General features: G+C 32.8%; 1 protein-coding gene and 1 long non-coding RNA gene across 2 annotated transcripts in view; one reads left to right on the forward strand and one right to left on the reverse strand.

Annotated features, from left to right (window-relative positions):
- Window positions 1-990: 990 nt before the first annotated feature.
- Window positions 991-20,814, reverse strand: part of ddr2a (discoidin domain receptor tyrosine kinase 2a) — a 54,253-nt gene continuing 34,429 nt past the window's right edge. Inside the window, 6 exon segments of the mRNA XM_061888833.1 lie at window positions 991-1,198; window positions 6,535-6,684; window positions 10,076-10,310; window positions 10,505-10,702; window positions 18,792-18,919; window positions 20,471-20,652. Of these exon segments, the coding sequence (XP_061744817.1) occupies window positions 1,043-1,198; window positions 6,535-6,684; window positions 10,076-10,310; window positions 10,505-10,702; window positions 18,792-18,919; window positions 20,471-20,652 (1,049 nt within the window). The 3' untranslated portion in view covers window positions 991-1,042.
- Window positions 14,567-16,272, forward strand: LOC133543920 (uncharacterized). The gene is made up of 3 exons (XR_009804559.1): window positions 14,567-14,629; window positions 14,702-14,757; window positions 15,842-16,272. It is a non-coding gene; the product is annotated as an uncharacterized LOC133543920 (long non-coding RNA).

The raw sequence follows: 20,814 nt of genomic DNA on the forward strand, positions 1-20,814 counted from the left end.
ACAGCCGCGAGAGTTCAGTTCAAGCGGATCCAAGACAGCAACGAGAGTCCCGTCCACAGGAAACCATCTCAAGCGGAGGCGGATCAACAGCGTAGAGATGTCCCCAACCGATACAGGCGAGCGGTCCATCCTGGGTCTCGACTCTGGACAGCCAGTACTTCATCCACGGTCATCGGACCGGACCCCCTCCACAAGGGAGGGGGGGACATAGGAGAAAGAAAAGAAGCGGCAGATCAACTGGTCTAAAAAGGAGGTCTATTTAAAGGCTAGAGTATACAGATGAGTTTTAAGGTGAGACTTAAATGCTTCTACTGAGGTAGCATCTCGAACTGTTACCGGGAGGGCATTCCAGAGTACTGGAGCCCGAACGGAAAACGCTCTATAGCCCGCAGACTTTTTTTGGGGCTCTAGGAATCACTAATAAGCCGGAGTCTTTTGAAGGCAGATTTCTTGCCGGGACATATGGTACAATACAATCGGCAAGATAGGATGGAGCTAGACCGTGTAGTATTTTATACGTAAGTAGTAAAACCTTAAAGTCACATCTTAAGTGCACAGGAAGCCAGTGCAGGTGAGCCAGTATAGGTATATATGTATGTATATATGTATATAAAGGTATATACAGTATAGGTATATATGTATGTATATATGTATATAAAGGTATATACAGTATAGGTATATATGTATGTATATATGTATATAAAGGTATATACAGTATAGGTATATATGTATGTATATATGTATATAAAGGTATATACAGTATAGGTATATATGTATGTATATATGTATATAAAGGTATATACAGTATAGGTATATATGTATGTATATATGTATATAAAGGTATATACAGTACAGGCGTAATATGATCAAACTTTCTTGTTCTTGTCAAAAGTTTAACGGCAACGTTACGCTTTTCCTCAGGCTACGGAACGGGCCAAGTCGAAAACATTAATCGTGCGTTACAAAAATGATCACTGTTAAAGGAATGCATTGTATATATATATATATATATATATATGTATATATATATATATGTTATGTACTAAGTTTGACTGGAAGATGTAAGGTCAGATGAGATATGTAGGAGGGCTCGGTGTATTTCCTGGAAGGATGGTCTTTCCTTGGCGTTCCTCCTCCAGCAGCCCAGCATCACCTGGTAGAGCGAGTCCGGGCACAGGATCGGCTGAGGCAGGTAAATCTGCAAGGTGGGCAAAATAGCTTTCACCCTGTTTTCTCCATAAAGTCCTTTTTTATCAAGTTGGCATCCTAAATATGTATTTATAACATCCTTTTAATACCAAATATTTGCTCGGTTGGTAGAGCGGCCGTGCCAGCAACTTGAGAGTTGCAGGTTCGATTCCCGCTTGCGCCGTCCTAGTCACTGCCATTGTGTCCTTGGGCAAGACACTTTACCCACCTGTTCCCGGTGCCACCCACACTGGTTTGAATGTAACTTAGATATCGGGTGTCACTATGTAAAGCGCTTTGAGTCACTTGAGAAAAGCGCTATATAAATATAATTCACAATTCACAAAATCCTTTTAACAAGTTATCTTACAAATACGTACTTACAACATTCTTTTAATACCAAATATTTACTTATAAAGTAATTAAATGAAGTTAGAAATACCCAAATATTTACTTATAAAGTCATCTATTAAAGTTAGAATACTAAATAATTATCTGTGATGTCATATATTAAAGGTAAACATAATAAATAATTATTTAAGTCATTCAATGAAGTTAAAAATACTAAATATTTACTTATAAAGTCATTTAATAAAATACTAAATAATCATTTATAAAATATTTTAATACAAGTAAACATATGAAAAAATTATTTTTGGCGTTTAATGAAGTTAAAATACTAAATTATTATTTATAAAGTCATATAATAAAGGTAAACATAAAAAAATAATTATTTAGGTCGTTTAATGAAGTTAAAATACTAAATATTTACTTACAAAGTCATTTAATAAAGTTAAAATACTAAATAATTATTTATAAAGTCGTATAATAAAGGTAAACTACTAAATAATTATTTATAAAGTCATATAATGAAGGTTAACATAAATAATTGTTTATGTCGTTTATTGAAGTTAAAAATACAAAATAATTATAAAGTAATTTAATGAAGTTAAAATACTAAATAATTATTTATAAATTCATTTAATAATGGTAAACATACAAAATAATTATTTATGTCATTTAATGAAGATAAAATACTAAATCATTATAAAGTCATATAATAAAGGTAGACATAATAATTAATTATTTAAAAAGTCATTTAATAAAGGAAAACATTAAATATTTATAAAGTCATTTAATAAAGGTAAATATATTAAATACTTATTTATGTCATTTAATGAAGTAAAAAATATGAAATATTCACTTATAAAGACATTTAATAAAGATAAATACAAAATAATTATTTATAAAGTCATTAAATAAAGATAAACATATCATATAATTATTTATGTCATTTAATGAAGTTAAAAATACTAAATATTTACTTATAATGACATTTTATAAAGTAAAAATACTAAACAATTATTTATATTGTCATTTAATAAAATTAAACATATTAAATAATTATGTATTGTGACAATCCGTCACTTAATTTCTGATAGTTTTTCGTGTTTTGTACTTTATTTCCTGTTCAGTGCTCTTATTTTGTTATACTTCCTGTTTACTCCGCTGAGCACTGTTTTTGTCACACTCGCCATTGATTGGCAGCGGTCCTCAGCTGCTGTCAATCAACATAGGTCTATTTATGTTACACTCGAGCACTCCTCAGTGACTTGAGGTCACACAACTGCAGCCATGCGAAGTCCTAACAGTAACTTCGAGCCAGAAAATTGTAACTTCGCGAGAATCCCTGTCGGCAATCCTCAGCCGACGTTCTGGACCGCACAATTCCTGGAGGACTTGAAGGCCAGGTTTGTGCGGTCCCAGCCAACAGACGCGGACCCTCTTCCCGCGACAACGCTACCGGCTACGGCTCTCCGACCGGCGCGTCCTCTGCCGCCATCCTTCCTCTCGGCAACGCTGCCGGCTACGGTTCTCCGACCGGCACGCCCGCCGCTGCCACCCTTCCCGTCGTCTACTGTGCTGCTTCTCCCTGCTCCAGCGGTTGCTCCCAGGCTACTCTTCCTGCCAGCTCCCGCTCTCTTTTCTGGTTCGCCGAGGGCTCCAGTGGAGACCACTGTGAGGTCTCTTTTGTCCTCCTGCTGGGACTCGGCGCGGGACGTGTCTTCGTCCCTCCTCCTGGCCCCCTCCCGCCCGTCCCTGGTTTTCGCACCAGGAGACTCCGACGATGAGGCACGTCTTCCCGCTAGTGTGGACGGCGTCTGGCAGCCGCCTAGTGGAAGGGGGCATACTATACACAGCGGTGCAGCCAGGCACACACCGCTGTCATCCTCGCCAGCGTCTCCTTCCACGGAGACATCTACGTCCCTGGCGGGCTTTCGCACAGCTCCAACGCCGGCTCCACGCCGAGCTCCGACGCCGGCTCCACGCCGAGCTCCGACGCCGGCTCCACGCCGAGCTCCGACGCCGGCTCCACGCCGAGCTCCGACGCCGGCTCCACGCCGAGCTCCGACGCCGGCTCCACGCCGAGCCCCGACGCCGGCTCCACGCCGAGCCCCGACGCCGGCTCCACGCCGAGCTCCAACGCCGGCTCCAACGCCGGCATTACGCACGGCTCCAACGCCGCCAGTAGCAGCACAACGCCAAGCTTTGTCGCCGCCGGCATCTGCTACTCCTCGGCCGGCATCTGCTGCTCCTCGCCCGGCATCTTCATCTGTCGCTTCCACGCCGCCGATGACGCCTGCCACTACTCGCGGTGGTGCAGCTGAGCACACGCCGCTGTCCTCATCCACGCCGCCGATGACACCTGCTACTTCCATGCCGCTGTCATCCACGCCATCATCATTGTCGTCATCGTCGCCGCCTGCTCCAATGCCGGCATATGCTGCTCCTCGGCCGGCATTTGCTTCTCCTCGCCCGGCTTCTTCATCTGCCGCTTTCACGCCGCCGATGAAGCCTGCGGTTTTCACGCCGCCGATGACGTCTGCTCCTTCCCGGCCTGCTTCAGCGCGCCCGCCTCTACGTCGGCCGCGGATGTGGCCGTGCCCTGGGCGTTCTCCTCGCGGGACGCACTCTCATCTTTTTCGGCCAGTGATGCCACCTGACTTTCCCTCGCTGGCTGCGGGGACACGAGGTTTGGCAACCCTCCACCAAATCCTCCCTGCACCCTCCCTTACTTTGTGGACTTTTTTTCCATTTTTCTTTTCCAGGGAACATCTGGTATCTGTTCCTTGAGGGGGAGGTCCATTACCGTTAGGACTTCGCATGGCTGCAGTTGTGTGACCTCAAGTATGCAAGAATCCAGGAGAGCAGAAAGCAGGTAAGATGATTTTAATTTCATCAAAGTAAAAGATATAAACAGAAAGCAGTCTTGCATGGAGATGTTCCCAACATGGTTTTAACTTCCAGCACTGAGGAGTGCTCGAGTGAAACATAAATAGACCTATGTTGATTGACAGCAGCTGAGGACCGCTGCCAATCTACGGCGAGTGTGACAAAAACAGTGCTCAGCGGAGTAAACAGGAAGTATAACAAAATAAGAGCACTGAACGGGAAATAAAGTACAAAACACAAAAAACTATCAGAAATTAAGTGACAGATTGTCACATGTATGTCATTTAATGAAGTTAAAAATGCGAAATATTTACTTATAAAGTCATATAACAAAGTTGAAGTACTAATTAATTACTTATAAAGTTATTTAATAAAGGTTAAAATATTGAATAATTATTTGTTATTTAATTAAGTTAAAAATACTAATTATTTACTTATAAAGTCATATAATAAAGTAAAAATGTTAATTATTTATAAAGTAATCTATTAAAGATAAACATGTCAAATATGTTTTATGTCATTTAATGATGTTAAAAATACCAAATATGTACTTTTAAATTCATGTAATAAAGTTCAAATACTAAATAATTACTTATATTGTCATTTAGTAAAAGTAAACATATGCAATAATTATCTATAAAGTCAATTAACAAAGTTAAACATATTAAATTATTATTTATGTAATTCAATGAAGATAAAATACTAAGTATTTAATTATAAAGTTATTTAGTAAAGTTAAAATACGAAACATTTATTTGTATAGTCATTTATTAAAAGTAAACATAAAATATAATCATTTATGCTATTCAATGTAGTTAAAATAGAAAAAAAATATTTATATTATCATTTAATAACGGTAAACATATTTAATAATTATTTATTAAGTCATTTAATAAAGGCCAATATATGAAATAATTATTTATAAAGTAATTTAGTGAAGTTACAAAATATGAAATATTAAGTTATTTAACAAAGTCAAAATATTAAATAATTATTTATTAAGTCATTTAATAAAGGCAAACATATTAAATTATAATTTGTGTAATTTAATGAAATAAAAAAACACTAAATATTCACTTATAAAGACATTTAAAAAACTTAAAATACTGAACAGTTATTTATATTGCCATTTAATAAAGTTAAACATATTAAATCATTATTTATAAAGTCATTTAATAAATGTAAATATATTTATAACGTCAATTAATGAAGTTAAAAACACTAATTATTTACTTACAAAGTCATTTAATAAAGTTAAAATTATACATAATTTTAAAGTCATATGATGTAATTTAATAAAGTCGAAAATACTAAATATTCACTTATAAAGTCAGTTAATGAAGTTAAAATACTAAATAATTATTTATAAAGTCATTTAATGAAGTAAATATATTAAGTATTTACTTATAAAGACATTTAAAAAACTTAAAATACTGAACAGTTATTTATATTGCCATTTAATAAAGGTAAACATATTAAATCATTATTTAAAAAGTCATTTAATAAAGGTAAATATATTTATAACGTCAATTAATTAAGTTAAAAACACTAATTATTTACTTACAAAGTCATTTAATAAAGTTAGAATTATACATAATTATTATAAAGTCATATGATAAAGGTAAACAAATTATTTATGTAATTTAATAAAGTTGAAAATACTATATATTTACTTATAAAGTCAGTTAATGAAGTTAAAATACTAAATATTTTTTAATAAAGTCATTTAATGAAGTAAATATATTAAATATTTACTTATAAAGTTATTTAATAAAGTTAAAATACTAAATAATTATTTATAAAGTCCTATAATAAAGGTAAACATATTTTATCATTATTTATGTCATTTAAAAAAGTAAAAAATACTAAATATTTACTTATAAAGTCATTTAATTAAGTTAAAATACTAAATAATTATTTATAAAGTCACTTAATGAAAGTAAACATATATAATCATTAATTATGTCATTTAAAGAAGTAAAAAAATACTCAATATTTACTTATAAAGTAATTTAATAAAGTCGATATAATAAATATTTACTTATAAAGTCATTTGATAAAGTTGGGACATGAAATATTAGATTTGTAGTTTTTGAGGGTTCGGAGGCTCACCTGTCTTTTGTGATCTCGGAAGAACTCGCCCGTGTTTTCCACGACTTGTTCGTCTGTGAGTTGCGAGTAAGGCTGCTCCTTGCACAGCATCAACACTTCCCACAGCGTCACCGCAAACGCCCACACGTCACTCGCCGTGGTGAACTTGCCCTGCACAATCATCTACATTTACTATACTAAATATCTCCAATTACTATACTAAATATCTACATTTATTATACTAAATATCTACATTTATTATACTAAATATCTTCATTTATTATACTAATTATCTACATTCATTATACTAAATATCTACATTCATTATACTAAATATCTCCATTTATTATACTAAATATCTCCATTTATTATACTAAATATCTCCATTTATTATACTAAATATCTCCATTTATTATACTAAATATCTTCATTTATTATACTAAATATCTCCATTTATTATACTAAATATGTACATTTATTATACTAAATATGTACTCATCAAGTCATTTATTATTATTGTTATACTAAATATGTACATTTATAATACTAAATATTTACATTTTTTATACTAAATATCTACATTTATTATACTAAATATGTACTTATCAAGTCATTTATTATTATTTTTATACTGAATATGTACATTTATTATACTTAATATGTACTCAAGTCATTTATTATTATTATTATACTAAATATGTACATTTATTATACTAAACATGTACTCATTAAGTAATTTATTATACTTATTATACTAAATATGTACTCATCAAGTCATTTATTATACTTATTATACTAAATGTGTACTTAAGTCATTTATTATTATCATACTGAACATGTACGTTTATTATACTAAATATGTACTCATCAAGTCATTTATTATTATTATACCAAATATACACATTTATTATACTAAATATGTACTCATCAAGTCTATTATTATTATTATACTAAATATGTACATGTATTATACTAAATATGTACTCATCAAGTCATTTATTATACTTATTATACTAAATATGTACTAATCAAGTCATTTTTTTCTACTATTGTACTAAATATGTAAATTTATTATACTAAATATGTACTCATCAAGTCATTTATTATTATACTAAATATGTACTCATCAAGTCAAATTTTCTTATTATTATAATACTAAATATGTACTGAAGTCATTTATTATTATTATTATTATACTAAATATGTACATTTATTATACTAAACATCCACTCATTAAGTAATTTATTATACTTATTATACTAAATATGTACTCATCAAGTCATTTATTATACTTATTATACTAAATATGTACTTAAGTCATTTATTATTATCATACTAAACATGTACGTTTATTATACTAAATATGTACTCAAGTCATTTATTATTATTATACCAAATATACACATTTATTATACTAAATATGTACTCATCAAGTCTATTATTATTATTATACTAAATATGTACATGTATTATGCTAAATATGTACTCATCAAGTCATTTATTATACTTATTATACTAAATATGTACTAATCAAGTCATTTATTATTACTATTGTACTAAATATGTAAATTTATTATACTAAATATGTACTCATCAAGTCATTTATTATTATTATACTAAATATGTACTCATCAAGTAAATTTTTCTTATTATAATTCTAAATATGTACTCAAGTCATTTATTATTATTATACTAAATATGTACATTTATTATACTTAACATGCACTAATTAAGTAATTTATTATACTTATTATACTAAATATGTAATCAAGTCATTTATTATACTTATATGTACTTAAGTCATTTATTATTATCATACTAAACATGTACGTTTATTATACTAAATATGTACTCATCAAGTCATTTATTATTATTATACCAAATATACACATTTATTATACTAAATATGTACTCATCAAGTCATTTATTATTATTATACTAAATATGTACATTTATTATACTTAACATGCACTAATTAAGTAATTTATTATACTTATTATACTAAATATGTAATCAAGTCATTTATTATACTTATTATACTAAATATGTACTTAAGTCATTTATTATTATCATACTAAACATGTACGTTTATTATACTAAATATGTACTCATCAAGTCATTTATTATTATTATACTAAATATGTACATGTATTATACTAAATATCTACTCATCAAGTCATTTATTATACTTATTATACTAAATATGTACTAATCAAGTCATGTATTATTACTATTGTACTAAATATGTAAATGTATTATACTAAATATGTACACATCAAGTCATTTATTATTACTATACTAAATATGTACTCATCAAGTCAAATGTTCTTATTATAATACTAAATATGTACTCATCAAGTCATTTATTATTATTATTATACTAAATATGTACATTTATTATACTAAACATGCACTCATTAAGTAATTTATTATACTTATTATACTAAATATGTACTCAAGTCATTTATTATACTTATTATACTAAATATGTACTTAAGTCATTTATTTTTATCATACTAAACATGTACGTTTATTATACTAAATATGCACTCATCAAGTCATTTATTATTATTATTATACCAAATATATACATTTATTATATTAAATATGTACTCATCAAGTCATTTATTATTATTATACTAAATATGTACATGTATTATACTAAATATCTACTCAAGTCATTTATTACACTTATTATACTAAATATGTACTCATCAAGTCATTTATTATTAATATACTAAATATGTACTCATCAAGTCAATTTTTCTTATTATTATTGTACTAAATATGTACTCAAGTCATTTATTATTATTATACTAAATATGTACTCATCAAGTCATTTATTATATTTATTATACTAAATATGTACTCATCAAGTCATTTATTATTAATATTATACTAAATATGTACTCAAGTCATTTATTATTATTAGATTAAATATGTACATTTATTATATTAAATATGTACTCATCAAGTCATTTATTATATTAGATTAAATATGTTCATTTATTATATTAAATATGTACTGATCAAGTCATATATTATATTTATTCACATCCTGTTGAGCTGACAGGATGGTGACTTGTGTCATCACCCCTCTCTAAGTGATGGTGCAGTCTAACTGACAGGATGGTGACTTGTGTCCACACCCCTCTCTAAGTGATGGTGCAGTCTAACTGACAGGATGGTGACTTGTGTCCACACACCTCTCTAAGTGACAGTGCAGTCTAACTGACAGGATGGTGACTTGTGTCCACACACCTCTCTAAGTGATGGTGCAGTTTAACTGACAGGATGGTGACTTGTGTCCACACCCCTCTCTCAGTAATGGTGCAGTCTAACTGACAGGATGGTGACTTGTGTCCACACACCTCTCTAAGTGACGGTGCAGTCTAACTGACAGGAGGGTGACTTGTGTCCACACCCCTGTCTAAGTAATTGTGCGGTCTAACTGACAGGATGGTGACTTGTGTCCACATCCCTCAATCCGTGATGGTGCAGTGTAACTGACAAGATGGTGACTTGTGATGGTGCAGTCTGTAGTGACTTTGCGAGTCCTCACCAGCAAGATGCTCTCCCAGGACATCCAGCGAATGGGCAGCACGGCTCGTCCTTGGATGCGATAATAGTCCCCGCTGTACAAGTTCCTGCTCATGCCAAAGTCCGCGATCTTGATGGTGAACTTGGTGCCCACCAGACAGTTCCGTGTGGCCAAGTCTCGGTGCACCAGCTTGAGACCGGACAGGTACTTCATGCCAGACGCTATCTGAGCCGCCATGTGGCACAGGTTGCTGAAACTGCATTGGGGGTGGGGGGTGAGAGGGAGGAGGAGCTTCAAAGACAGGCGATGTCCAGAGCAGAGACTCGTGAATTGGATGTCATTTCTCGACCAATAGAGAATTTGGCAGTACATCCCACCGGCCTCACCACCGCATACCATGTGTAACAACACCAGCCTAGGACCGCCACACCCACACAGGTGATGTCTCACCTGACCGTTGGTGCGTTGCTGAGTGCCGCCAGCTGACCCTCCGGCTGGTGACGGGACAAAAACTGGTTGAGGTCGCCGTTCTCCATGTACTCTGTGATCATGCAGAGGGGATCGCTGTGGACGCACACGGCCAGCAGGCGGACAATGTTGGGGTCCTTCAGGCCAGACATGATCTTCATCTCCTTCAGGAAGTCCTTCCTGGGAACATGACAACGCTCTAAGACCCTTCTTCTTCTGCGGGATTCAAGTAAGACCCTTCTTCCTTCTGCGGGATTCAAACGCACACACATGTGAAGCTCACGTGCACATTTTGCGGGAGTGAGACCAATGCTTTGACATTTACCTGTCACCTGTTAGAAAAAATTCACACCTGTAAAAAGTACACACCTAGCATTTTACCTTAAAAATGTACACACCAAGCATTTTACCTGCGAAAAGTACAAACTTAAAATTTTACCTGAACTAAGTACACACTTTGTATTTTACCTGCAAAAAGTACACACCTGGCATTTTACCTGCAAAAAGTACACACCTTGCTTTTTACCTGCGAAAAGTCCACGCCTAGCATTTTACCTGCAAAAAGTACACACCTAGCATTTTACCTCCAAAAAGTACAAACTTAAGATTTTACCTGAACTAAGTACACACTTTGTATTTTACCTGCAAAAAGTACACACCTGGCATTTTACCTGCAAAAACTCCACTCCTAGCACTTTACCTACAAAAAGTACACACTGAGCATTTTACCTGCAAACAGTACACACTTAAAATTTTACCTGCAAAAAGTACACACCTAGCATTTTACCTGCAAACAGTACACACTTAAAATTTTACCTGAAAAAAGTACACAACTAGCATTTTACCTTCAAAAAGTCCACACCTAGCATTTTACCTGCAAAAAGTACACACCTGGCATTTTACCTGCAAAAAGTACACACTGAGCATTTTACCTGCAAAAAGTACACACCTAGCATTTTACCTGCAAACAGTACACACTTAAAATTTTACCTGAAAAAAGTACACAACTAGCATTTTACCTTCAAAAAGTACACACCTAGCATTTTACCTTCAAAAAGTACACACCTAGCATTTTACCTGAAAACAGTACATACCTAACATTTTACCTCCAAAAAGTACAAACTTAAAATTTTACCTGAACTAAGTACACACTTTGTACTTTACCTGCAAAAAGTACACACCTACCATTTTACCTGCAAACAGTACACACTTAAAATTTTACCTGAAAAAAGTACACACTGAGCATTTTACCTGCAAAAAGTACACACCTAGCATTTTACCTGCAAACAGTACACACTTAAAATTTTACCTGAAAAAAGTACACAACTAGCATTTTACCTGCAAAAAGTACACACCTGGCATTTTACCTGCAAAAACTCCAATCCTAGCACTTTACCTACAAAAAGTACACACTGAGCATTTTACCTGCAAAAAGTACACACCTAGCATTTTACCTGCAAACAGTACACACTTAAAATTTTACCTTCAAAAAGTACACAACTAGCATTTTACCTGCAAAAAGTACACACTGAGCATTTTACCTGCAAACAGTACACACCTAGCATTTTACCTGCAAAAAGTAAATTCATTTTTCTTCCGCTTGTATTTACTCCAATTTAAGACAAATAATAGAACATAAGTACTTTTATTACTACACTAAATACATTTATAGATTTCATGTACAGAAATACTTCGATTACTCCACTAAGTACATTTATTGATTTCATGTAATTTAAATATTTGTCTTATTCCACTACGTATATTTATAGATCTCACGTACATGAATACTTCTACTATTCCACTAAGTATATTTATATATTTCACATCCATAAATACTTCCATTACTACACTAAGTACATTTATATATTTCATGTACATAAATACTTCTATTACTACACTAAGTACGTTTATAGATGTATATCACTACACTAAGTACATTTATAGATTAACTGTACATAAATAATTATGTTACTTCACTAATTACATTTATATATTTTGTGTACATAAATACTTTCATTACTACACTAAGTACATTTATATATGTCATGTACATACAGTAAATACTGCTATTACTCACCTAAGTACATTTATATATCAAATGTACAAAAATAATTATATCACTACAATAAGTACATTTATATATTTCATGTACATAAATAATTATATAATTACACTAAGTACATTTATAGATTTAATGTACATAAATACTTCCATTACTACACTAAGTATATTTATAGATGTATATCACTACTCTAAGTACATTTAAAGATTTCATGTACACAAATAATTATATTACTAAACTAAGTACATTTATATATTTTGTGTACATAAATACTTCCATTACTACACTAAGTACATTTATATATTCCATGTCCATAAATATTTCTATTACTACACTAAGTACATTAATAGATGTCATGTACATAAATACTTCCATTACTACACTAACTACATTCATAGACTTCATGTACATAAAAAATGTATATCACTACACTAAGTACATTTATAGATAAAATGTACATAAATAATTATATTACTTCACTAAGTACATTCATACATTTTACCTGCGAAAAATAAACACCTTGCATTTTATCTGTAAAAAGTACACACCTGGAATTTTACCGGCAAAAAGTACACACCTAGTATTTTACCTGCAAAAAGTACACACTTGAAAATTTAACTGAAAAAAGTACACAACTAGCATTTTACCTGCAAAAAGCACACACCTAGAATTTTAAGTGCAAAAAGTACACACCTCGCATTTTACTTGCAAAAAGTCCACACCTAGAATTGTATCTGCAAAAAGTACACACCTAGTATTTTACCTGCAAAAAGTACACACATGAAAATTTAACTGAAAAAAAGTACACAACTAGCATTTTACCTGCAAAAAGCACACACCTAGAATTTTAAGTGCAAAAAGTACACACCTTGCATTTTACTTGCAAAAAGTCCACACCTAGAATTGTATCTGCAAAAAGTACACACCTAGTATTTTACCTGCAAAAAGTACACACCTAGTATTTTACCTGCAAAAAGTACACACTTGAAAATGTATCTGAAAAAAGTACACACCTTGCATTTTACCTGCAAAAAGCACACACCTAAAATTTTAAGTGCAAAAAGTACACACCTCGCATTTTACTTGCAAAAAGTCCACACCTAGAATTGTATCTGCAAAAAGTACACACCTAGTATTTTACCTGCAAAAAGTACACACTTGAAAATTTAACTGAAAAAAGTACACAACTAGCATTTTACCTGCAAAAAGCACACACCTAAAATTTTAAGTGCAAAAAGTACAAACCTCGCATTTTACTTGCAAAAAGTACACACCTAGAATTGTATCTGCAAAAAGTACACACCTAGTATTTTACCTGCAAAAAGTACACACCTAGCATTTTACCTGAAAAAAGTACACACCTTGCATTTTACCTGCAAAAAGCACACACCTAAAATTTTAAGTGCAAAAAGTACACACCTCGTTTTACTTGCAAAACGTCCACACCTAGAATTGTATCTGCAAAAAGTACACACCTAGTATTTTACCTGCAAAAATTACACACTTGAAAATTTATCTGAAAAAAGTACACACCTTGCATTTTACCTGCAAAAAGCACACACCTAGAATTTTAAGTGCAAAAAGTACACACCTCGCATTTTACTTGCAAAAAGTCCACACCTAGAATTGTATCTGCAAAAAGTACACAACTAGTATTTTACCTGCAAAAAGTACACACCTAGTATTTTACCTGCAAAAAGTACACACCTAGCATTGTACCTGCGAAAAGTACATGTAACCTGGGTGACAAAACCCCATAAAATATCCTCATTTAAATATCCTTTTAAAACCCCATTGAATGTTCTTTGTAATTAAATCTTCCTATTTAAATAATTGTATTTAAATATCCTCTCAAATATTATTTCTAATTAAATATATTACTATTTAAATATCATTTTACTTAAATATCCTATTTATTTTCGTGTCTTTGCGTGCGTCATTACGTCACGCGGTCACATGAGCTCGTGCGTCATTGCGTCACGCGGTCACGTGACCTATGGCGGGAAGCATAAAATCCAGGAAGAGCGAGAGGGACGTTGCCGCAGGTATGTGACTCGCTTTTGACACTAATTACTAACTTAAGCTTTTAACTGAAATGTAATAATGTCGAACTGCAGGAGCCAACTACTGAAGCCGTGCGAGAGTGTTTAAGTGGGATTTATCTGCGGAATTGGTGAGTTGCATCTGTGTAGCTTAGCCGCTACATTCATTTTGAATGGAGCTGTTAGCATCTACTTATATGTCTGTTTCTTTGAATATAGTCAACTGAATGGAACGTTAGCACTCTCAACAATTGTCTGATTTGTTTCTTTGAATATAGTCAACTGAATGGAACGTTAGCACTCTCAACAATTGTCTGATTTGTTTCTTTGAATATAGTCAACTGAATGGAACGTTAGCACTCTCAACAATTGTCTGATTTGTTTCTGGGTTGTGTTAATTGTTTGATGCTTGTCAATGCTATGCATCCAATTGTGAATTATATTTATATAGCGCTTTTCTCTAGTGACTCAAAGCGCTTTACTTAGTGAAACCCAATATCTAAGTTACATTTAAAGCAGTGTGGGTGGCACTGGGAGCAGGTGGGTAAAGTGTCTTGCCCAAGGACACAACGGCAGTGACTAGGATGGCGGGAGCGGGAATCGAACCTGCAACCCTCAAGTTGCTGGCACGGCCACTCTACCAACCGAGCTATACCTAAACTTAAATAAAACAAAAACAATACGGATCACCTTACAAAGAATAACTTGAGCATTTTGAAATGTTTTTTAAAATGTAAAGTGCTATATAGAAAGACAGTATTAATATTATTAACAATGTTTATTAGTCTATGACAGAAACGATTTAAAGTCTTGCCTGAAATAAAAAAAAAATAAATCATAAACGATAAACATTGTTTGACTGACTTGAACTACTTGATAGAAAAAAAACAACTCAATAACCAATTCAAATCTGTATGTAATGCACAGTATATGTAAGAAATGTAACATCTATGCATTTTATGATGCAGTCCAGTCAACCACTGTCTGCCATGCACTTTATTTGTGGTTGCAATTGGTAGATTTTGATATTAGAGAATTAATATTTTGATATAAAAATTATTATATTATTTATTCTAATTGGATTCATAAATTATTGTACAATATTAAGAAATATGCTTGCTATTTGAATACAGTAGTATTATTTAGTATTTAGTATCTGAATGTATTTTGTGTGCGTGCACTGGAAAATTGCCTGGTGCTGCCCTTGTTGTACAGGACATGTTGGATGGCGAGTTAGAGCCTGAACTAGAGCCTGAAGCTTTATGCCTGGAACCGAACCAACCGAACTGAATCCACCCAACCGAGCCGGGCGGGTAGGAGGCTCCTCAGCAGCCGCTCTGTTTTTTCCCTTTGGTTTTTCATAACACAACAAGTTCATTTCTGTCCTCCCTGAACTTTCACATTTAGCCGTTACCTTCACTAAAACCCCTCTGGACACGGCCACCACAACGTGGACTTTGCGAGGTCGTTTAATGAACTGTCGTGTTGCGCCTATACCATTCTTGGTAAAAACAAGGACTGAATCAAGTACTGTATCACATTGTAAATATTGAACGTTCTGTAATTTATGTTAAAAATGTGAATGGCCATTCGAATTTACATGTCTTTTTGTTGTTTATTTTTCCTATAATTCTTTAATATAATTTGGTACCATTTAAACTTAAAACCTGTCTTCATTACTCTCCATTCCTAGAGCTGAATTTAGTTTGTTCTCATCTAGCCCAGTTATATAATTCATTGTTTACTTAATACTTGTACAGTGCTTTACTTAAGTAACATACAGGCTACATATTCACCTGGCATTTTACCTGCAAAAAGTACACACTTTAAATTTGAACTGAAAAAAGTACACAACGGGCATTTTACCTGTAAAAAGTACACCCCTAGCATTTTACCTGCAAAAAGTACACACCTTGCATTGTACCTGTAAAAAGTACACACTTAAAATTGTACCTGAAAAAAGTACACAACTAGCATTTTACCTGCAAAATGTACACACCTAGTATTTTACCTGCAAAAAGTACACATCTTACATTTTACCTGCTAAAAGTACACAACTAGAATTTTACCTGTAAAAAGTACATAACTAGCATTTTACCTTCAAAATGTATACACCTAGCATTTTACCTGCACAAAGTACACACCTAGAATTTTACCTGCCAAAAGTAAACACCTAGCATTTTACCTTCAAAAAGTACACACCTTGCATTTCACCAGCAAAAAGTACACAACTAGAATTTTACCTGCAAAAAGTACACAACTAGCATTTTACCTGCAAAAAGTACACAACTAGCATTTTACCTGCAAAAAGTACACAACTAGCACTTTACCTTCAAAATGTACAAACCTAGCATTTTACCTGCAAAAACCACACACCTAGCATTTTACCTGCACAATGTACACACCTAGAACTTTACCTGCAAAAAATAAACACCTAGCATTTTACCTTCAAAAACTACACACCTAGCGTTTTACCTGCAAAACGTACACACTTAAAATTTTACCTGAAAAAAGTACACACCTTGCAATTTACCTGCAAAAAGTACACAACTAGCATTTTACCTGCAAAAAGTACACAACTAGCATTTTACCTGCAACAAGTACACACCTAGCATTTTACCTGCAAAAAGTACACACCTTGCATTTCACCAGCAAAAAGTACACAACTAGAATTTTACCTGCAAAAAGTACACAACTAGCATTTTACCTGCAAAAAGTACACAACTAGCATTTTACCTGCAAAAAGTACACACCTTGCATTTCACCAGCAAAAAGTACACAACTAGCATTTTACCTGCAAAAAGTACACAACTAGCATTTTACCTGCAAAAAGTACACAACTAGCATTTTACCTGCAAAAAGTACACACCTAGCATTTTACCTGCAAAAAGTACACACCTAGCATTTTACCTGCAAAAAGTACACACCTAGCATTTTACCTGCAAAAAGTACACACCTAGCATTTTACCTGCAAAAGGTTCACACCTAGCATTTTACCTGTAAAAAGTACACAACTAGCATTTTACCTGCAAAAAGTACACAACTAGCATTTTACCTGCAAAAAGTACACAACTAGCATTTTACCTGCAAAAAGTACACAACTAGCATTTTACCTGCAAAAAGTAAACACCTAGCATTTTACCTGCAAAACGTACACACTTAAAATTTTACCTGAAAAAAGTACACACCTTGCAATTTACCTGGAAAAAGTATACAACTACAATTTTACCTGCAAAAAGTACACACTTACAATTTTACCTGCAAAAAATACACAACTAGCATTTTACCGGCAAAAAGTACACACCTCGTATTTTACCTTCAAAAAGTACACAAACTAGAAATTTACCTGCAAAAAGCACACACCTAGCATTTTACCTGCAAAAAGTACACACTTAAAATGTTAACTGAAAAAAGTACACATCTAGCATTTAACCTGCAAAAAGCACACACCTTGCATTTTACCTGCAAAAAGTACACTCCTAGCATTTTATCTGCAAAAAATACACACCTAGAATTTTACCTGCAAAAAGTACACACCTAGTATTTTACCTGCAAAAAGTACACACTTAGTATTTTACCTGCAAAAAGTACACAGCTTGTATTTTACCTGCAAAATGTACACACCTAATATTTTACCTGCAAAAAGTACACACACAGCATTTTACCTGCAAAAAGTACATACCTAGCAGTTGTATCAGATAGCACAGTACCACAGGTGTCGCACGTTCTGAGGTAGCGTGCAGTTGGCACGCTGACTGCAGGAATGTCCACCAGAGCTGTTACCCGTAAATTGAATGTTCATTTCTCGACCATAAGTCTCAAGAGGCGTTTCAGAGAATTTGTCAGTACATCCCACCGGCCTCACAACAGCAGACAAGACGTTGGCACATTCATTGACCAACATTCCACAATCAACAATCAAGTGGTCTTTTCTTGTGGCAGCCTAAGGCACATTTGTGCAATACCCCTGCTGTTTCATCAGCATCTTGATATGCCACACCTTCTTGTCAAAGAAGAAATGCTCACTAACACAGATTTGGACACATTTGTCAACAATATTTGGTCTTTTGTGTGTATAGTACAGTCAAATTTTGACATCTTTTACTTCAACTCGTGAGAAATGTGAGTGTCTATGTTCTAGAGTACAGGTAGAAATTGTACACACCTTGCATTTTTGTTGGCGTCCGATCGCAGCGTCTTGACGGCCACAAGAAGAACGCCATCTTCTTTTACCTCACATGAAAATTCCTCCTTCACAAACTCCTGCATGCACGCCGCCTCACACAGGTGCACCTGCAAGACAACAAGACATAATAATAGTACTAATAATCATCATAATATTAATAATAATGACAATGATGTAATAATCACAATTATTAATCATGCTATTATTATTATTATGATGAATATGATGATGATAATTATTATAAACACAATTAAAACCTTAATGATAACAATATTGATTACATTAATATTATTACAATAATAACAATACTTTTATATTGATAATAATAATAATAATAATAATGATTAATAATAATCATAATGGTGATTATTATAATTACAATCATAACAGTAATAATAACAATAACAATAATAATAATTAGTATTATTACATTTATAATAATTATAATAATAATAATGATTATCATTATTACATTTATAATAGTAATAATTATAATAATAATTCTACTGATTAATATTATTACAATTTTAACCCATCCATCCATCCATCCATTTTCTACCGCTTATTCCCTTTTGTGGTTGCAGTGTGCGCTGGCGCCTATCTCAGCTACAATCGGGCGGAAGGCGGGGTACAGCCTAGACAAGTCGCCACCTCATCGCATTACAATTTTAACAGTAATAATATGTTAAACAAATGATATTAATAATTAATAAAAAAAACATTAATAATAAATAGTAATTATTACTATCCCATTAATAATAATACTAAAAATAGTAAAATACCACTACTACTTCTAATAATAATAATAATTATTATTATTAATTATTTTTATCCATCAATCCATTTTCTACTGCTTATTCCCTTTGGGGGGTGTTAGTGCCTATCTCAGCTAAAATCGGGCGGAAGGTGGAGTACACCCTGGACAAGTCGCCGCCTCATCGCAGTAATTATTTTTATAATAATATTTATTATTACATTTACAACAGTAATAATTATAATAATAATATTTATTATTAATATTACAACAATAACAATCATTTTATAATAATAATACAATTTCATGATGGATTGTATGATGATTATTATAACAATTTCAACCATAACAGTAATTATAATAACAACAATAATAATGATTAATATTATTAATTATTATTATCACATGTATAATAGTAATAATTATTATAATCACAATATTGGTTATTATTATGATTATTATACTTACATTTATAACAGTAATAATTATAATACTAAAGGTACTGCTTACTATCATTACAATTTTAACAGTAATAATCATTTTTAAAAAATGATATTAATAATAATTATTATTATTCCATTAATAATAATACTAATAGTAGTAAAATAATAATTATTAATTATTATTTTAATAGTAATAATGATTATTGTAATTATTATTATAATTACAACAGTAATAATTATAATAATAAAAATATTGATTATTATTATCACAACTTAAACAGTAAATATAATTAAAACATGTATGTTGATATTATTATTATTCCATAAATAATAATACTACTAATGCTAATACTACTAATACTACTACTACTACTACTAAAAATAATCCAAAATATTAATAGTAAAATAACAATAGTACAAAAATAATAATTAAAAAATAATAATAAAAGGAAGAAGATTACCTCTCCAAACTGTCCTTCTCCTAGTTTCTCCTTGAAGGTCAACAATTTGCGAGGAAATTCTTCCACTGTGGCATTTTTCCCACAGAGAAGATCCAAGTTGTAGTTGTTGTTTGTCACCGCCTGCACGTTGATGATGTTTGCTTCTGCATAATGAGGGGCGGCATCTTGGACTGCTGCTGTCACTGCATCACAAACACACACACACACACACACACTCTTCATCATTGTAATCATCATTTTCTGTTACACCTGTGTGTGTGTGTGTGTGTGTGTGTGTGTGTGTGTGTGTGTGTGTGTGTGTGTGTGTGTGTGTGTGTGTGTGTGTGTGTGTGTGTGTGTGTGTG

The sequence above is a fragment of the Nerophis ophidion genome, linkage group LG26 (assembly GCF_033978795.1).
Source record: "Nerophis ophidion isolate RoL-2023_Sa linkage group LG26, RoL_Noph_v1.0, whole genome shotgun sequence".
Classification (NCBI taxonomy): Eukaryota; Metazoa; Chordata; class Actinopteri; order Syngnathiformes; family Syngnathidae; genus Nerophis; species Nerophis ophidion.